The sequence below is a fragment of the Anser anser genome, assembly GCF_964211835.1.
Source record: "Anser anser genome assembly, contig: HAP1_SCAFFOLD_143, whole genome shotgun sequence".
Lineage (NCBI taxonomy): Eukaryota > Metazoa > Chordata > Aves > Anseriformes > Anatidae > Anser > Anser anser.
Genome location: NW_028153765.1, coordinates 219,683 through 236,671, shown reverse-complemented (window position 1 = coordinate 236,671; position 16,989 = coordinate 219,683). Strand labels below are relative to the sequence as shown.

General features: G+C 44.8%; 1 protein-coding gene and 2 long non-coding RNA genes across 7 annotated transcripts in view; all 3 read right to left on the bottom strand.

Moving 5' to 3' along the window:
* Nucleotides 1–248: 248 nt before the first annotated feature.
* On the bottom strand, nucleotides 249–1,618 carry LOC310891523. Its single transcript, XR_014577621.1, has 2 exons — nucleotides 945–1,618; nucleotides 249–528 (listed from the first exon to the last, which is right to left on the bottom strand). It is a non-coding gene; the product is annotated as an uncharacterized lncRNA (long non-coding RNA).
* A 99-nt stretch (nucleotides 1,619–1,717) lies between these two features.
* LOC310891519 lies at nucleotides 1,718–5,000 on the bottom strand. The gene is made up of 3 exons (XR_014577619.1): nucleotides 4,554–5,000; nucleotides 3,754–3,816; nucleotides 1,718–3,495 (listed from the first exon to the last, which is right to left on the bottom strand). It is a non-coding gene; the product is annotated as an uncharacterized lncRNA (long non-coding RNA).
* A 618-nt stretch (nucleotides 5,001–5,618) lies between these two features.
* Nucleotides 5,619–16,989, bottom strand: part of LOC310891517 (zinc finger CCCH domain-containing protein 11A-like) — a 107,865-nt gene continuing 96,494 nt past the window's right edge. For 2 of the 5 annotated variants that reach the window (XR_014577614.1, XR_014577615.1), the window contains exons 3-6: nucleotides 8,770–16,337; nucleotides 7,865–8,402; nucleotides 6,959–7,082; nucleotides 5,889–6,514 (exon numbers count right to left, since the gene is read on the bottom strand). Coding sequence is in view for 1 of the 5 variants with exons in the window: in XM_083853791.1 (XP_083709917.1) it covers nucleotides 6,411–6,514; nucleotides 6,959–7,082; nucleotides 7,865–7,984; nucleotides 8,209–8,262 (402 nt within the window). In the remaining 4 variants the exon portion in view is untranslated. The other 3 variants (XR_014577616.1, XM_083853791.1, XR_014577617.1) reach the window with 3 other exon arrangements.

The window sequence follows — 16,989 nt, the reverse complement described above, 5'->3', positions numbered from 1 at the left end:
TCCCACGGCACACTCAGCAGAGTTTGCTCCCCACTACAGGAAGCTGATCTGCAGCCATCACTTCCCTCTGCTCTCCCTGCACTCTTGTCACCTTGTATGTTTGTTCGGGTGGCATTCTTGAGGACCAAAAGGCAGAGGACACTACTCATCATTTATCACCTCACGAGGAAGTAGAAGAACTTCACCTCATCCTCATTTAGGTATTCAGACAGAGCAAGAAGTCACTGGAAAGCTGTACCGACTTGCAGCATTTAAAGAAAGTAAGTCTAATTAAGCATTCCTGCTAGCTGCTAGAAAGTCATTTCACGTGACTTATTTATCTTATAAGATAAATAAGTGACTTATCCTCTGATGGATTTGGGCTTTAATTATCTCAGAACCCTCCTTTTTTCCCCACCTGTGACAGAACTTATGTTTCACTGGGGATATACACCGATTGAGAAAAAGAACAAGTTGTGGTCATCACCTGTTTTGGGGATTTTCTTCAAGTCTGGTGGCTGGGACGTGCTCCAGCGTGGCTGGAACAGCCTAGAAAGCAGCAAAACAGTGTTTAGGACTCATGGGTAAAAGATTCCTTACTAGCTTTTTCCTCCATGCTGCTTCTCCTCTGGCATTGCGGAGCCTTAGCCAAAATACAAAACCAAGGTGCTCCTGAAGAAAGTTAATATTCACTTGGAGGTTACTAATGATCTTGTGTCTTTTAAGAACACAGCATTAATGGACAAAATCCTCCACACCAGAGAAATCACAGAATCACAGAGGACTAAGTAAATAGTGCCATTAATCTAATAAATATGGAAGGGTACTACAAGAATTCTGTAGGCAGCTACTGGATTTAAAAGGAAACAGAAGGCCTGTAGAACATTTGAGTTTTCCATCTTTTCTCCTAGAGGAGGGTATAAATTTTACAAGGGATCCATTTCTGCATTAGCCCCTGTCCTTACCATAGCTGCTTTTTTGGCTGGAGGTCCCATTGTGTCAGCATCGGAGGCAGTCCGTGGTTTCACAGCTGCTACAGCAGAGGGAAAACTGCCAGGTGCCTTACGTTTCAGTGCCTTCTTCTTGGGGGAAGCGACTTTCCCATCCCAAGGCTTCGCAAACATGTTAAAGTTGGCTAGAGTAAAAGGAAGAGAGAACTGATACAGTCTTGCTCTGCCTCATGAAAAATCCACGTTCTCTTCCTCATTTCCACGGCCCTTCTACACAGTTAACTGTATTTGGCCAGCAGAATTACACTGCCATTGCCTGGATTCTCAGCAATATCTTCCACATAGTAAACTCCGTCTACCAACAATCCATACAAAGGAACAAAGAAAGTGAATGGCTACAGTAAATCATAATCCAGGACGAGGGAAACTCAGACACAGAGCGATCCCAAGTGCAAGCAATACTCTAAGACGTTGTATGAAGTCTAGTAAGATTCACAAATGTTGACAGCTTTTGTATTTAAAGTCTTGCTCCCTCTAGGAAAGGAAAAGCAGCAGGTATAGTAAGACAAGAGAGTGTATGCAACTGTTGTACCAGCTTCCTCTCCCCTGCAGTGATGTCCCACAAAATTTATTAAGTTGTTCTACAAAATCCAAATTTGTAGAGTCATATTCTAGTCTCCCATTCCTGACCTAACGTCTGGCTGGTAGGAGAAGAAACGAAAGAAAGCTGGGTACTTGTTTTCTTTGTGTGTTTATTTCCTCGTGTCCCGTGAGACAGAGAGAAAGGCTACAATGTGCAGTGCATGCAGCCTTTAAGCCCTCCTTATCTCCCTCACACAATCTCATTTTACAAAGTTGATATAATCTTAACAACGAGGCCTTTGATCCTCTGTCATTTTTGACAGAAACTGGCCCCCCACATTAAGATGCTGATGCATGCTTTACAAACACATACATGTGTCAAGCTAAGCAACACATGCCAAAGAGGAAGGTGAACTTGAACTCAACACAGGGAGGACTTCATACCATAAACAGATGGCAGAAAAAAACAGAATACCAAAATTAGACTAAAAAGCCCCTCAATGTGTTAATTTTCTAGTGGGAAATACAGAATACCATCACGTAATTAACGAAAACAGACATGGTTGCACGTTCTGGCCCTTCTTTGCCTTTGAACTTTGTAGCCTTAAACTCTTTTATCCTCCGCATTGAAGGAAAAAGCAAAGCAGATCCTGAGCAAATGGAACTTGCTCAATATGGGAAGCACCTCACCGGGGCAGGTATTAAAGCATCTTATTACCTGATAGCTTTGCGTTCCATAACGATTTCTGCCCGGCTGGGGCAGGTCCAGGTTGTGCTGGGGGAGCTGGCACATTTCCTCCACTCTGCTGCATCCGCAGAGCTTTCTCGCGCTTTATTTCTTCCAGGGTTTTAACACGCACTTCTCCTTCTGGCTTGGCTTTACCTGCCGGCTCCTTCGACTGCACTTTGCTGGGCCCGGAAAGAGTGAGCACACTCTGCTTCTTGGGCTCACCCTCAATTTTTGCCCCTGCGCTGGGATCTTTGGTTTTACCATGCCATTCAGCCTGGGCTTTGGCTTGACTTTCTCGAAGAGCTCTCTCACGATGGATTTCCTCCAGTGTTTTCACATGGATCTCTCCCTTTGGCTTAGCAGCCTTCCCTGTCATCATCAAGAAATGAGAAGCACCAGCATTTAAAGAGAGTCCAACAATAGTTTAAGTCTCCAAAATTTGTCACAGTACTAAGGAAAACTAAGCCTGAGCGTTCCCAATAACCCATCTTAGGACAATAGCCTAACATTCTCCTCCTCCTCTGAGCCACTTGTTGTATTTTGAAGACCAGCCCTATCCAGAGAGAGTTGCTACACAGAAATGCTAGTTTACTTGATTACTTTTTCAGACTGCATTTCAAATTCCTGCTCCCGGCAGTGGCTCTATTCTAATTGTATATGATGGTTCACAGAAGCAGCTTAAAACCTTGACAAGGCACAAGCGGAAAATAAACACACACCTAGAGGCAGATTTCTGATAGTGGCTGTCAGAAGAGCTTCAGCACTCGAGCAAGAGGAACCAGTTCTTTGTTTTCATTTGAATTCCTTTTTAGGGCTGTATGAAAACGGTCTAAGTTCACGGAAAGGAAGAAGGAGAAAGTATATTTAATAGCCAGTTGTTACCTTTCGCAGTACTAGTCCGTTGAGAAGGTAATCCTAGTCTCTCCTTCACAGACTTGGGAACTTGAACTGCAAAACAGAAAAAGACCAAATTAGGGAGGCTGCATAAACGTCAACTTTGTGTTCACATTCGAAAACAAGGCAGGAAAGGTAACTTTGAATCCCGGTGATTAAGACCTCAGCCAACATGCAAAAAGAAACATCGCAGGAAAAGGACAAACAGAGAGCCTAAATACAAAACCCGTGAATCACATCCAGATGCCTGTTTAGTAGCTGTACCTCTCTTTGGTGCTTTGTCAGCATTTCCCGGAACCTCCACCTTCTTCCCCAGCCTTTCAGCAAGGCTGCGCTTCACGGGAAGGGCGCTTACATCAGCTTCAGACAGAGAAAACAAGGAATATTTTAAGAACATTTCTTTGCAGGAAGATTTGAGAACAGTCAACCACAAGCTTCTATTTTTCAAGCATATTTTCATAAAATTGCCTTTCAGCTGCTAAATGGTTTTTTTGCCATTTCTGCAGTCAACACAGATCTCCACTGCAACGCATTTTCCTCTCACACGTCAAAAATACTCTTCGATGCAGTCATATAGAGAAGGCGGCACCTAAATAACAGCTCATAAAAAGTTCTTACCCACGGAGGCTTTCCGTTTTCCTTGTTTCTCAGCAAGATCTAGTCGAACCACAGGTTCCTCCCCTAAAACAAAAGTAAAATTTTTCTATTTCATAGAGACCAGTAGCCAATAGAAATAGTATACTGTTAGCCCATGTCCAAAAAAACCCAGCAAGACACTGTTTTGATAGCTAAACCACACAAACTCATATTACAACTATAATTAACTTAGAAAAAGTATCCATAGTCTCAGTGTTTGCCTCAAATTCCAGCTGAATGTAGTCGAGAATGAATCTGAGTCTGCTTGACAGCTATACTTTGTGCAGAACAGAGCTGCATAAGCAAGCAGAATATTATTAGGTACAAATGCTGAGAAATATTCCTTTCTAAGGTGAATGTCTATGAGTAAAAGTACTTCTTCACTTCTTTCCCTTTCAAAGGAATTTGCACAACTCTAAACAATATAATTTATACACAGACTCCTATCGCACTACTGTCCACACGTGCCACTGTCAGCCTCTTTAAAGCTTCAGAAATTGCTTCTTACATAGCACTGTCCTCTAGAGCTCTTTCTTCTCGTTACTCTCCTGTTTTTCAGTTATCCCCCTATTTGCATACTGACACATTTTTTTCTTTCTCCTGCTACTGCACTTAACCTGAGCACCAAAGCTTTCCAGTACAACCAGGGACTTTCAGCATAAAAGCATGTTTTGAACAGAAGGCGGCAGCACCAGGAGGCTAACAGGGGTGAATTGCCTTCCTTCTTGCTTAACCTTCCAGTTGAGGAGTAATGAAATCAAAACAAAAGCATTAATTATTACCTTCCTCTGTAGACAGTGTCACAGTTCTCACCACTGTCCGGACATTTTCCTTTTCCGGAGCAGGAAAAATCATAGAATCGACGGGAGGAAGAGAAGATCTTGAAGGACCTTCTGCTCAGAGCAAGCAAAACATAAGGAAGTTTACCAAACAGAAAAAACTATCACGAAGAACAAAAAACTGTAATTATTCATTACTGTCAAACATACAGTGACCAGAGCATGCAAATAAGAGAGGTGACTAATTTGCCTCTGGTTGCCCTTGGAATTCCCATCTAGAATACCAGCTGGCTGAGAATCAGGTTGCTCGATGCCCCCAGCTAAACATGGAAGTCTATCCCTCAAGCAGCTCCCAGCCACCATCACCTGCCATTCTGAAGCCAATCAAATTTCACTTCTTTGGCAAATAGTTGGATTCACCAAAGCATAGCCAGCTGCCCGGTATTACTGGAAGAATTTTTTTTTGAAAGAAAAATCATCACACAGGATGAAGGTGAAGAGGGTAAGAAAGTAGGGAATATTAACTCACCACCGTGTCTCTTAGTTTTTTCCTTCATTTTCTGCAATTTGATTTCTTCAAGTGTTTTTATTCCAAAATTCAGACCGTCCTCTGAAAACAGAAAACAGTTAATGAGACTAAGGCTTAGAGGCACTCACTGAGGACCACAGATCCTCAGGCTTCTTAGTGCTCAGGAACTTTCAGAAGTATTTAGAATAAACCCTGTCAACACTCCTCACAAGTGAAACAACCATAGAATCAATGGCATTTTGCCCCTCCTTTCACCCTTCAGGGTAAAAACTGTAGTTTTAATTTTAATCCATTTACGTGATATTAGATCCCTCTATCGTTAGATATGGCTTTCAACAGTGGTTGCCAGGCTGCACGTGCAGCCATTTAAACTCCATGCTGTGACCCTGTTTTGTTCTCCAAAAGGAAAGAAAAGGAGTTCAACTTTCTGACCCAATGGGCACATGATGGTATCAGGGAGAAATGAGATCATGGAAATAACCGAGTCCATTCAGCACCCCTACATTCTGTTGTGTTTTTACGCCACATTGCTTTTGAGTTAATTGTCAAGTTCTCCTTCCGATTTATCCTACTACAGGTGCTGGAATACCTTGTTTAGCAGTAGTAGCACTGGCTTTCCGAGTGGAAATCATCCGTAATCCATTTTGGCCTTCCTCAGCTGGTTGCTGGACGGGAGTTTTAGTTTCTTCTCCTTCCGCAGAAAGCTGGTCTGAAGGGGAAAAATCTATTCAGTTATGCATAGGCCAGATTGTTCGTGATTATGTAGCTCATGCAATGACACTTCAGTCCATGGTTCCTATAAAAAAGCTTTTTTTTTTTTTTTTTTTTTTTTTAATACAGCTACACTGACCTGATGAACTCGTAAGTAGACTACCCTAGGACAAAACATCTAGGACTCTAGATTCTCTCTGCAGCTTTAACTACTACACAACATATTACTCTTCAGACAAAAAAAAAGGAATTTCCTTCCTAGTTTCACATAGAGCTTTACACAACAGACCAACTAAAGCCAAGAGTGGTTCTAAGCTTTCCTCCAACATTTCAGGTTCTGTCCACTGACTGCCAGACAAAGCCACCAGTGACCTGACCAGACTGCCTGCCCTATCGCTAGTCAGACCTCAGGTCATCTGTGATTTATACATTGATTTACAGCACAAATTCCTTCCAAGAACCAAAGACTTACACAATCATTTACAGCACAAATTCCTTCCAAGAACCAAACCATGCTCACCATCATCATCTTCATCATCATCTGCAGCATTGATTACAACTGGAGGGTGTGTAGGGCTTGGGACATTTTCCGAGTTTTCCACTTTCATCACCCGCCTTAGCTATGGAGAGGGATTGGACTGGACAGAAAGTTTGTTTTGCTGCAGTGACATCTGAGCCACTTTCAAATCATCGTCCGCGGACTCAGGCGGACTTGGCAGTGTAGCTAGAGGAAGAGGAGGATCATCAGTAATATGGCAGTTTAAAACTTTGACCACAATGCACGAAGATGGTAGCTAAGGCAGATAACCTGCACAGACAATGAATTCAGCATCTCCTTTTGCCCATCCCGCCACTGTTTACACCGTGAACAATGACTTGCCTTCAAACAACAACACATCTCCCTACCACCCAGCAGAGGACGAAACAACAGAAAGCAAACTGCAAGGCAAATATCACACAAAGCAGAGAGAAGCTGAGCATGAAAGCAGAAAACAAATACCAGCAGTACAGCAGCAGTACACTCGGTTTAGCTGACCACCTAGGACTGCAGACCTTTTCCTGCACTCACAAATGGACGGTTACCTGATGTCTCCTACACTATTGGCACCCACTAAGTAATATGCAAAATTAATTCTTCAATACTTAAAGAAAAAGGACCTAAACTCACTCTTGCTTGGTGGTAAGAAGACTCCATCGATGTAACGTCCCTTTGCGTGATGAAAAGCACAGTTGGCTTTCTGACAGCCTACTGGCTGCTTCTCCCAGTAGCAGGGAATCTCACCGCGCTTCTTCTGAAGACAGAAAGAAAGACAAGCTCGTGATAACATGCACCTAAGGTTTGCAAAGAGATGCACAGTTCCAGGTCACGACAGCGATAGGGCTGTCACAATACAGTGCTGAAACATCATTCCAAAGGTCAGTTTATCACGGAAGTATAGTATTTCCGGGCATATTCACAAAGTTTGCAGAAGCTGTAACCACTATGCACGTTTAGCCCTGTCATCATTCAGTTTGAGAAGACAGGCACTCTCAGACATCAGTTTAGGGTGGGTTAAACTAATACACCTAGGATTATACTAGGATTATTCAGAGGGAAAAAGAACATCTTAAATTGCCTACGTTAACTCTATCCAGAACTACTTCTTGGAGACTTCGTTCTTCTGCACCTTTAACTTTCCCCACTGCTTCCTAGCCCAGGCAGCTAGAACAGCATTATCTGAAGGACTCCGGGACACAAGAGACCTGATAGATCATTATCAAGCCTGCTCTCAGGAGGCTAGTACAGCCTGTTTATTACCCCCCTGCTCCAGCAGGTTTTAGCAGTCTAGTTAGCGGTTATTCTGCATCTGTTGAGACAATACTGTCGGCGTCTAATAAAAGAAAATCTTGCTAAGACATACCTAAGGCATTGATTTTATTTCCCTCTCCTTCCTCCCACCCCCTCCCCTGCTAACAGAAACCAGTGTAATTCCAAAGCAAAGGACTCTATCCTGCAAAAGCACAATCAGCACACCTACAGCACTGAAAAATGCTTTTGTTGATTTATTTTGAGAACACATCTTTAGGCACTCACGTCAATTTCCATGTGTCTGAATCGGCAGACATTCCTGAAACAATGACCCTCCTGCCACAGCGTGCAGACTGTCTCGTTCCCCAGAGCAGCTTCGCAGTGGCGGAAGGAACAGTTGTCTCCCTGTAACCAAAAGGAAACCAACAAGGAAAATATAGTACAGCCTCAAAAACGTCCATGCTGCTGCCTCAGGTTGCTACGATTGAATTCAGAATCTATCTGGTTATCACGTTAACCAAAGACCAGTGTGCCTCCTCCTCCTACTCTACCCCTTCCTGAAAAAAATGAAAAAAAAAAAAACCAACAAAAAAACAAAGCAAAGCAAAGCAAAAGAAACCCAGCCATACCTTGGTACAGGTAGAATAGAAATAGAAGTAGCAATCGTCTCCTTGTTTAGACATGCCGACAAGTTCTGATAACAAGCTCGGGTTCTCTCCACAGGGACTTCCTCTGCTCTTGGAGAGAGCTGTCTTCACCCTTGCTTGGGCTGAAAGTCTTCCACTGGCTTGTGATCAGTGAAATCTTCTTTTTAAAAGTAACCCTAAACAAAGTACCAACAAGTGAAAAATAATGAGTAACAAGCATTTTTCCAGCTTTCTTCTGTTCATCAAATTAGTCTCTTGGGGAGAGCAATGCCTTGAAATCAGCTGTTACGGGAACTAACACAATATTAAACTAAAGTTCTGTAAAGCTGCCAGGAGCTTTGTCAGCAAGTGTTCTCTTCCACGTCCTCAATAATATGCCTTGGAGCACACCTGGAAGCCTGAAAATGGAGTCACTTCTTCAAAAACCACCTGATCATACATGCAAGGCAATGATCAACTATGGCTACGAGTAACTTCTACAGAATGCAGTATGACGCATTAAATAGCATGTTCCAGTCACTGTGGGTCTTCGAGTTCACCTACCTGGACAACCTCAGCAAAGTTATTGATCTTCAAAGACTTCCAGTTAACTTCTCCTGGAGGCCGAACCAACACTGAATCCGTGAATTAATGATAAAGGGGTAGGAAGAATTTGCCTCTCCACTTTGCCAAGGGAACCTCTCATCCACAATTCAAACGTAGGATGTGCTTTTAAACAGCTTATAACTAATGGAGGAAGCAAGTCCATCTGAACACTCTCTCAGACTGGAGACAGCCAGGGTTAGTTAGCTCTTCAAAAAATAAAAACCAAAAAAAAACCCCCACAAAACAAAACAAAAACAAAAAAAAACCAGTGCATTTAGAGATGAACTCGTGATTCAAAGTGGCTGCAAAAATGAGGATCCATCTTCCACAGCCAGACAATTTGACTTTTTTTTTTTTTTTTTTATTCAAAATTCAGTATGTTCCAATCTCTGGTCTTCAAGATTTCTTCACCTATTAAGAAAACACTAAAACCTTTCCCCGTCTTTATTACCTGTACAGCAAAAAACACACCAGTGCATACAAATACACAAATGTGCATACGCATACACACATATGTGTTTAGACACACACACGAGGAGTGAGTGATAGAAAGTTAGCGAGAGCGACAGTGGAAATCAGAAGTTTTGCCTTTTTGACACAGAGAGCGCGTAAAAACTCTCTCATTTTGAGGGAACTAGAAAAAAATGGAGGATCTACCAAATATTTTGATGAGTATGCCTTCGAGGCCAATGCTTTATACCATGAGTGATCTGGGGGCCAGCACACAAATATGCATACATATGTACATGCATACAGGATAAACATATCTATACACACAAGCGTGCACAGTATATGTTGTATGGTATCCATATGGAGAACAACTCGTAGCCCTGATCAGACACGTAGAGTTGCAATCAATTAACAGCAGGAAGACAGCAGATCAAGGATACAGCAAGCTTTGAGAGGCAGGGCAATGCTCACTTTGCCAGTGGCATGGCTGCATGATACCAAGAATTTTGAATTAGTTTGATTTTTTGGAAGCAATTTGTTTTCTTTCTGCGCTGTAGCAAATACCACAGGTTTGCCATCACGTGCTGTTCCCTAATCCATATATCCATCATCATCCATTGCTGCAAGATCATGAAAGGTTAGAAAAGATGACTTAGGTCCAATTTAACAGCCAATGATTTTTCAATGACCAGAGCTGCAACAGATTTTATTTAGCCACAAGCAGTTTTTTTTTTCTGATGTGAAGTCAGATATTTTGATTTTTTTTTTAAGACACTAAATGTCATAAAACCTGCAACCAGACCAGATAAAGTTCAAATTAGAGTGATTCTGAATCCTTTCATTAAAATGCTGCACATTTCTGTGCAAATTATTTCTGACTCTTCTGGACAAAAGCGGATGAAATAGTTCTTACAAATTAATAATAAAAGGTTGGAACCTTTTACTCACACAAACACTAGTGAATTTTCCAGGAAGTATTATTTTGGCAGGGAATTTTCCCAAATCTAAAGTAAAGAGGGGAAAAGTTGGGTTCTCGTATTAGTTGTTGGTTTTGACTGCTTGACAAAGGGAATAAAAACAGTAGTTAAGTGCAAGGTTTCCTTCTCTTCTTTAGTATTGAGAGGAATCGTCACTTCCGACCTTTAGCACCTTCAGAAACACACCTAGTGCCATGCAGATTCCTCTGCATCTACTTCTAAAAATTACTGGTGCTCCTTAGCATGGAAGTTGGACTTGAAATCTTTTCCAGATTGAGCTCTTTTGAATGCCCAAGGAGCTCATCATTTTGCTTGTTGCCTTCCATTTTCCTGAACAGACCCAGAACGCTGTTCAGGGTATGAATGGATCTGGTCTAAGGAATGGGAAGAAAGCAAAAACCAAGGATACCTCACAGCCCTAAATGCCATAAAAAGCAGTCTCATTTTAAAAAAGATCTCCAAAGCTTTTTTTTTTTTTTTAACTGACATCTGCCAATATGGCGATCCAAGTGCTGAACAGAAACCAACTGAACTAGCCCCTGAAAGCCTGAATAAAAATGAGTAACTCTGGTGCACTCAGCAGGTCTGTAATAGAAGTTGGCAAGAGTTTTAGATTTCTTTTTTCTCCAGGGTGCTAGTAAAGTTTTTGCGTTACGAGATTTTGAACTCTTTTTGTACAAAAGAATTACAGATGCACTACAGTCACGGTAGCTGGGGGTCTGGAAATACATGCCAACAAGTGTCATAAACTTTGCCTTTGCTGAAGGAAGATAACTAGTCCAAAGAAAACCTGTCTAGTTTGTTTTACAGGCTTGTCTTTCTCAGTATGGAACAAACTGACCTCCCTGGTCTAACTTTCCAGTTGGCTATTCTGCCTTTGTCCTGGAGAGAAGAGCAAGAAGGGAACAAAATATTTTTGCACTCCAAAAAATGCATTAGGGAAGGATTATCACACCTACCTAAGGGTAATTTCTTGTTTGTTTATAAAGCACAAAGTCTTTCTCTTGGACAGTCTCTGTTGCTGGCCTGTTTTGTGCGTTCCATTTATAATAAAGGTATTAAAGATGCTTACCCCGTTTTGGTGGGTTTTTTTTTTTTTTAGAACAGTGTAAGCAGACAGTCGGATGACAAGCAAGAAAGAACAGCATAAACTCCTTGTTGTGACCCTGCTTTTTAATCACCCAGCATCAGCCTGGCTGCAAAACAGTCTCCGCTGATTTACCTGCTTGTTAAAGCACCCCACAGGCTGCAAGTGTTGTGTGCTAGGTGTCAAACTATATTTAACGGTGCATAGGTAAACCATTCATCTTCCCATGGTCGAAGCACAGAACAGCCCCCTGCTAGCACAGCTCATCCTTGCTGTAACTGCTTTTAAACCTATTTGTTGGTAAGAAAAGAGCTCAGTACACCACCTTCACGGGGCAAAAATTCACATGGAAGAGCAGAAAAACCCAGAAGTGCTTCCTGAACTTCACGTTACCAAGAGCACCATCGGATTTAGATCCTGGCCTGGCATCCAGGATGCACGGCCTGCAAGCACTGCTGCGATGTGGAAGTGCCAAGGCAGGTTTTTGGCCTGCCCTAAAACACTTTTTTTTTTTTTTTTTACAAACAATACAAAGAGTGTGCCAGGTATGCTGTAATGCCCGTGTGCCAGGTCAATAGAGGATATCCAAACAACAGAGGCGCTTCTCCTAATTTCCCGCGTGAAAACACTTTCACAGCGTTCTTTTCACGAAGAAACCCCTCTCTATCTTCTCCAATGCTCCAGGACCTGCTGCAGCTGCAGCGGCTGCGCTGGTACAACCCGCATCTTTGACAAATCTTTTCAACAGTTCTGCTTTACCTCGGCACAGTTGAGGTCACTCCTCTTCCTCTTCCAGCTGAGGAAGCAGCTTGCGGGCTCTGCCACACGGTCGGTGCAGAAGCGAAAGCTGGGAACACAGCAGTCAAACTCTCACTGCTAACGAAGCCACCAGGGCAGAGGGCTGACACAGACCCGCCAGAGGCGAACCGTACCCGCTCTCCCTCCCGGCTGCGAGGCTCGCCGCAGCAGCCCCGACCCGAAGCGCTCACAGTGCTTTGCTTGGTGATGTCACCGATGAGTCAGAGTCCCCAGATGAGCATCTGCCTTGCCACTCTTTAATGTTGGTGTTGTTTTTTGGTTGGTTGTTTGCTTGCTTTTGAAACTTATGCAGGTTATGGTAAACCTTCAGGTAAACCACAGATCAATGGGGAAGAAGTCCCACACGAGGGAAGGCCGTGCTTTTCTTCCAGGCAATGGCGCATGCTTTAACATGCTGCATTCAACAAAGAAGCTCTCTCCATTTTGCGCAGTGGCAACAGGCACGACTGCAACACACGCACGTGTAGGCAGCACCTGCAGGTCCCAAACCCTTAACCAATTTTTAGATAGCACCAATTTTTTATGTAGTTGCTTTCCCTTCATCCATAACCCCTTTTTTCCTTTCTTTGTATCGGGTGGCTCTCCTCCATTGTTCTCTCTGTCATTTTCCTCCCCAGTGTCTGAGCAGGCACTGGGAATCGTTTCCAGAGGAAGGGTACTGCTGAAGCTACAACATTTACTCTCAGGGAAAAGAGAGTATGTGAAAGAATACATACTTCCTTTCTTTTTCCTTTTTTTTTTTTTTAAATCTCTGAAATCAACGCTGCGGCCTGGCAGCAAATAACTATGGGAGTAATGATGATTCCTCATCCTCACTGTAACGTTGTAGTTAATGTCATAAAGAAGCAATTTCCCCAGACAGTGGCCATTTGAGATGGGAAGGGGCAGTAAGAGGAAGTTTTCCTTAGACTAGCTCTTCCCCCAGAACACCTCGCCATCCAGCAACAAATTCAATTCACCTGCTCCGCCTGATCAGTCAAACGCACGTCCGACTCCAGCACACGCCACAGCGGTGGTTCTGACGTGGTTTGAGAATCACCTATCCGCAGAATATCTCGGGTTTGTACACTCAAATAACGCAGTCTTTTCCAAATAAGGCCCAGAGCTCACACTCCGAGTGCAGCCTAACAGCACCAGAGGGCCGGTAGGCTAAACATTCCCATCCTGGCAACAGGACTGACCCGGGCAACAGTAAGCATCCCTTCTGCACTTTCATCGTGAACATCAGCATAAGGAAACAGAGACCTCCTCGATCCAAGTTTGAACAAACCCAAGCGGGTTTGAACAACCCAAGCGGGTTGTTTTCAGCAAACTAACGGAGAAATTAAGGTGACAACCGCGTGCATCCAGAGTTAGTCAGATCCCGAAGGCAGTTCCTTTGGGAAACGCAGGAGCAGCGCGCCAGATGACGGCTACCTTACAGCGCACCCCTCAGAGGCACTGCTACGAAAGGAAGGCAGAAGGTTGGAACTCAAAATAACTCGCAAGGCGGGTTAAGGGGGAAGCTTTAATTTCCTGAGCAGAACCTCCCCCCTGAAGACAGCCCAGGGACTCTTTGCTTCCCCAGGGAGACGGCAGGGACAGGGCAGGGAGGTGGGATGGAGGGACACAGGGCCAGATGGACGGCCAGACGGCCGGATGGATGGACAGACGGCCAGACGGACGGCCAGACGGCCCAAAAGGCCTGAGCAAGGGCTGAGGAGCGGGAGGGAAGGGCAGGGCGAGGGGAAGGGCGGCCCTGGGCCTGACAGGGCACCTTGGGCCTAACCCCGGGCAGCAGCTCCCCGTCTCACAGGGCCCGCGGGGGGCTGCCTGTAACAGGAGATGCGGGCAGGTAAATTTTACAAGCACTGCATCACAAATACCCTGCAACACCTGAACTATTCACTGGGACAGCCTCCTTCCTCACCTCCTGAAAGCTCCAGCTGGCAAACCAAGGACAAAATGAAAGGCAGATGTGGAGGACCTCGTAAGATACTGTTTTGTTCCCTACGTGCCCACTGCTGGTGACACGTAATGCCTCCTGTTCCCGAACGACATTGGCACGTTACATCTTTACTACATGCTGAAAGGAACTCAGCAACTTGAACACAACTTAGAATTACCCATCCCGGCAGCAGGCTGTCCAGCTGAAGCTGCTTTAGCCAATCAAGTGTGTCGTGCTGCCCCTCAAAGGTTTCTTCCTGGGAACGTCTGCTGTGACACTCCTGACGTATTACTTCTCGGAATGGCAGAACTGCGCTGGGTAGGCCCCACAGCAAGACTCGTATTTCTGTCCTTCCCTTTCAGGAAAGGATCTCCCACCTTGAATTTATTAATTTTCATGATGATGATACACAAATTGAAGTTTTGAAAAACTGAATGCTGATTAACAGATTTCTAGCACAGCCTGTGCATCAAAATTCATTTCTCTCCATTTAGGTAATCTTAGTTTCTGAGTTACAGTTACAGTCAAAATTTTTCTTCTTCGATTTTTTTCTTTTTTCTTTTTTTTTGTGATCAGAAAAACGAGGGGACTGGCTGTCCCAAGTCAGCCGGGGAACTTCTCTTTGGTCGATGCATCAAGCAACTCAGCTCTCTTGGGGAAACTTAAATAGAAAAGACAGATCTCCAAACGGATAAAAAAAATAAATCAAATGGTAAAAACCCAACCGACACATCTGATACCCCAGCTTATTGAACAGCACAAGGGTTTAATCTACAGGCTCTGTCCAAAGCAGCAAGAAGTGACAGATTTAATCCAAACCAGTTGCCCGCTCTCACTCTCTGATCTGGAGACGTTATTGGACAAGCATGCGTAGCAGTAACACTTGTAAACACTGGGTTACTGCACCACAGCCCCAAATCCCTCACGGGCCCACTAAGATACTTTTACTGACTGATCCACAATAAGCACTCCCAAAAAGATTCTCAACAAGTTAAACCCTGTTTAGAAAGAATCTGAGGAACCTGTCACTGCAGCAACAAAGGGCTGCAATTGCATGCAAAATCTCCAACACCCTCCTTAGCACCCTGCTAGCTCAAGGACTGTGTGGGGCTTCCGTGCCCTGAACGAGTCCACCCTGGCCACGTAATGCAGATGTAATGGTCAAGAAAGCACATAGCGTTATCGAAACTTATCAGATCCACAGCAAAAAGAAAAGCCCACGCTTCTATATTTCTCCTCCTTCTCCATTCACAGAAGGAAGAGACTGAAAACAAGCAGATTTGTGGTTTACATTTACAGTTAATGTGAAAAATGGCTATTTGTGAAATACATCACGTATTGTTTCAAGCTACAAACAACTCGCTCCCACAAAGGAAGGACTTTTGACCTCAGCATGCAACCCCAGTTACAAATAACTTCCTATCTACCAGCGGGCCGCGTTCCCCTGGCACTCAGTCACTCCGCAGCACGGCAGCCACCTTTGTTCTAAGGATGGCAAATTCTACTTAGAAACGCTCTGTAGAAGAGTGATGCTGTCCCCTTTTAACACGATCCGGCCTGCAGCACAGAGAAGGGAAAGAGGGGATTAGAGAGAGCCCAGAACCTGAGAATAATCTCGTGTTTTCAGAAAGTGTTTCGTGTGGTTGAGCAGGGTTTTGCCCATCATGCAGAGTGCAGGCCGCCTGGTATTACACGTTCCAAAGACCAGAACTGGTCTCAGGCAGGGACAGATTCTCCTTCATTCAGCAAAATCAGCAGCTCAAAAATCATCAGGGACAGAGATGTAGCCAGGAATTGCTCACTGAACTTCAACAGCAAGGCTCGTCACACGGTTGGTACCTCTCAGTGCTGCTACCTAGAAGGCTCACCCGGGCAGGTTTCAGACCGCGCGTCACTCGGGTTGCACAGACACACGACACACCCAGCTGTTTCCTTGATTTTGTCTTGGAGTGAATCTCCTCTGCGTCGTCCAGCGCCAAATTCACGTACTCGTCAAAGCCCTAGAAATCGGCAACAGTGGCAATTAGTTCAGCAACAACACGAACCATCGTCAGCTTTGCTGAGCCAGGCTGGACAATGAAGACTAATTGTTAGAGAAGCACGATTTCTTTTTTCCCTTGGGCTAGTTTTTCTTGACAAGAAAAAATAGGATTGTGAATGAGGGAAAACAAACTAACGACGTAACGTGGGGTCGTGCTGACACTCACGATGATGCAGCCTTCTATCCGCACGTTCACTTGCTCAGCCACACCTGGATCCTCGAGCTCTGCAGAACGAAGGAGGAGAGTAAATTGGAACACAAACACCGCGAGCAGTTTTGTTCTCTCTCGTGTGTTCAGAAATACCCGCTAACCATAGCCGCTAGAGCTCCCAAACACTCCAAGGAGCAACTCTCAGGGGCAGTTTCAATTAACAGTCTGACATTTTAGAGTCTTATATGACTGGGTGAATACTACACGTTTGCTGAAGGACACGTTTCCAGTCACAAGGGAACACTCCTGCACGCCCGGCTGCACGATCCCACTCCCGTTAACACGAGGGCGAAACGCCGGGCTGCGCAGCAGCTCCTTGTACCCACCAGCACGCCGCACAGCTCTCCATTCCCCACAAACCTGCCCCGAGCAACGGGTGGGAGCCGAAAACTCAGCGAGGGAGATCCCCGGACCCTCCCCGCTCCCCCCACCCCCCCCAAATCCCCATCCCCATCCCCTCCCCGTCCTCTCCCCGCGCTACTCACGCTCTGCAGGTAGCAGAAGATGAGGTTCCGGGGCGCTGCGTGAAGGGCTCAGCACGGGGACAAGAGCTCCAGGCCCGGGACAAGGCCTCAGGACAAGGCCTCAAACCCTGCAACGAGGCCCCAGGGCCCCGGGACAAGGCCTCAAGGCCCGGGCCGAGACCCCTGAGGCCGGGGCCGCCCC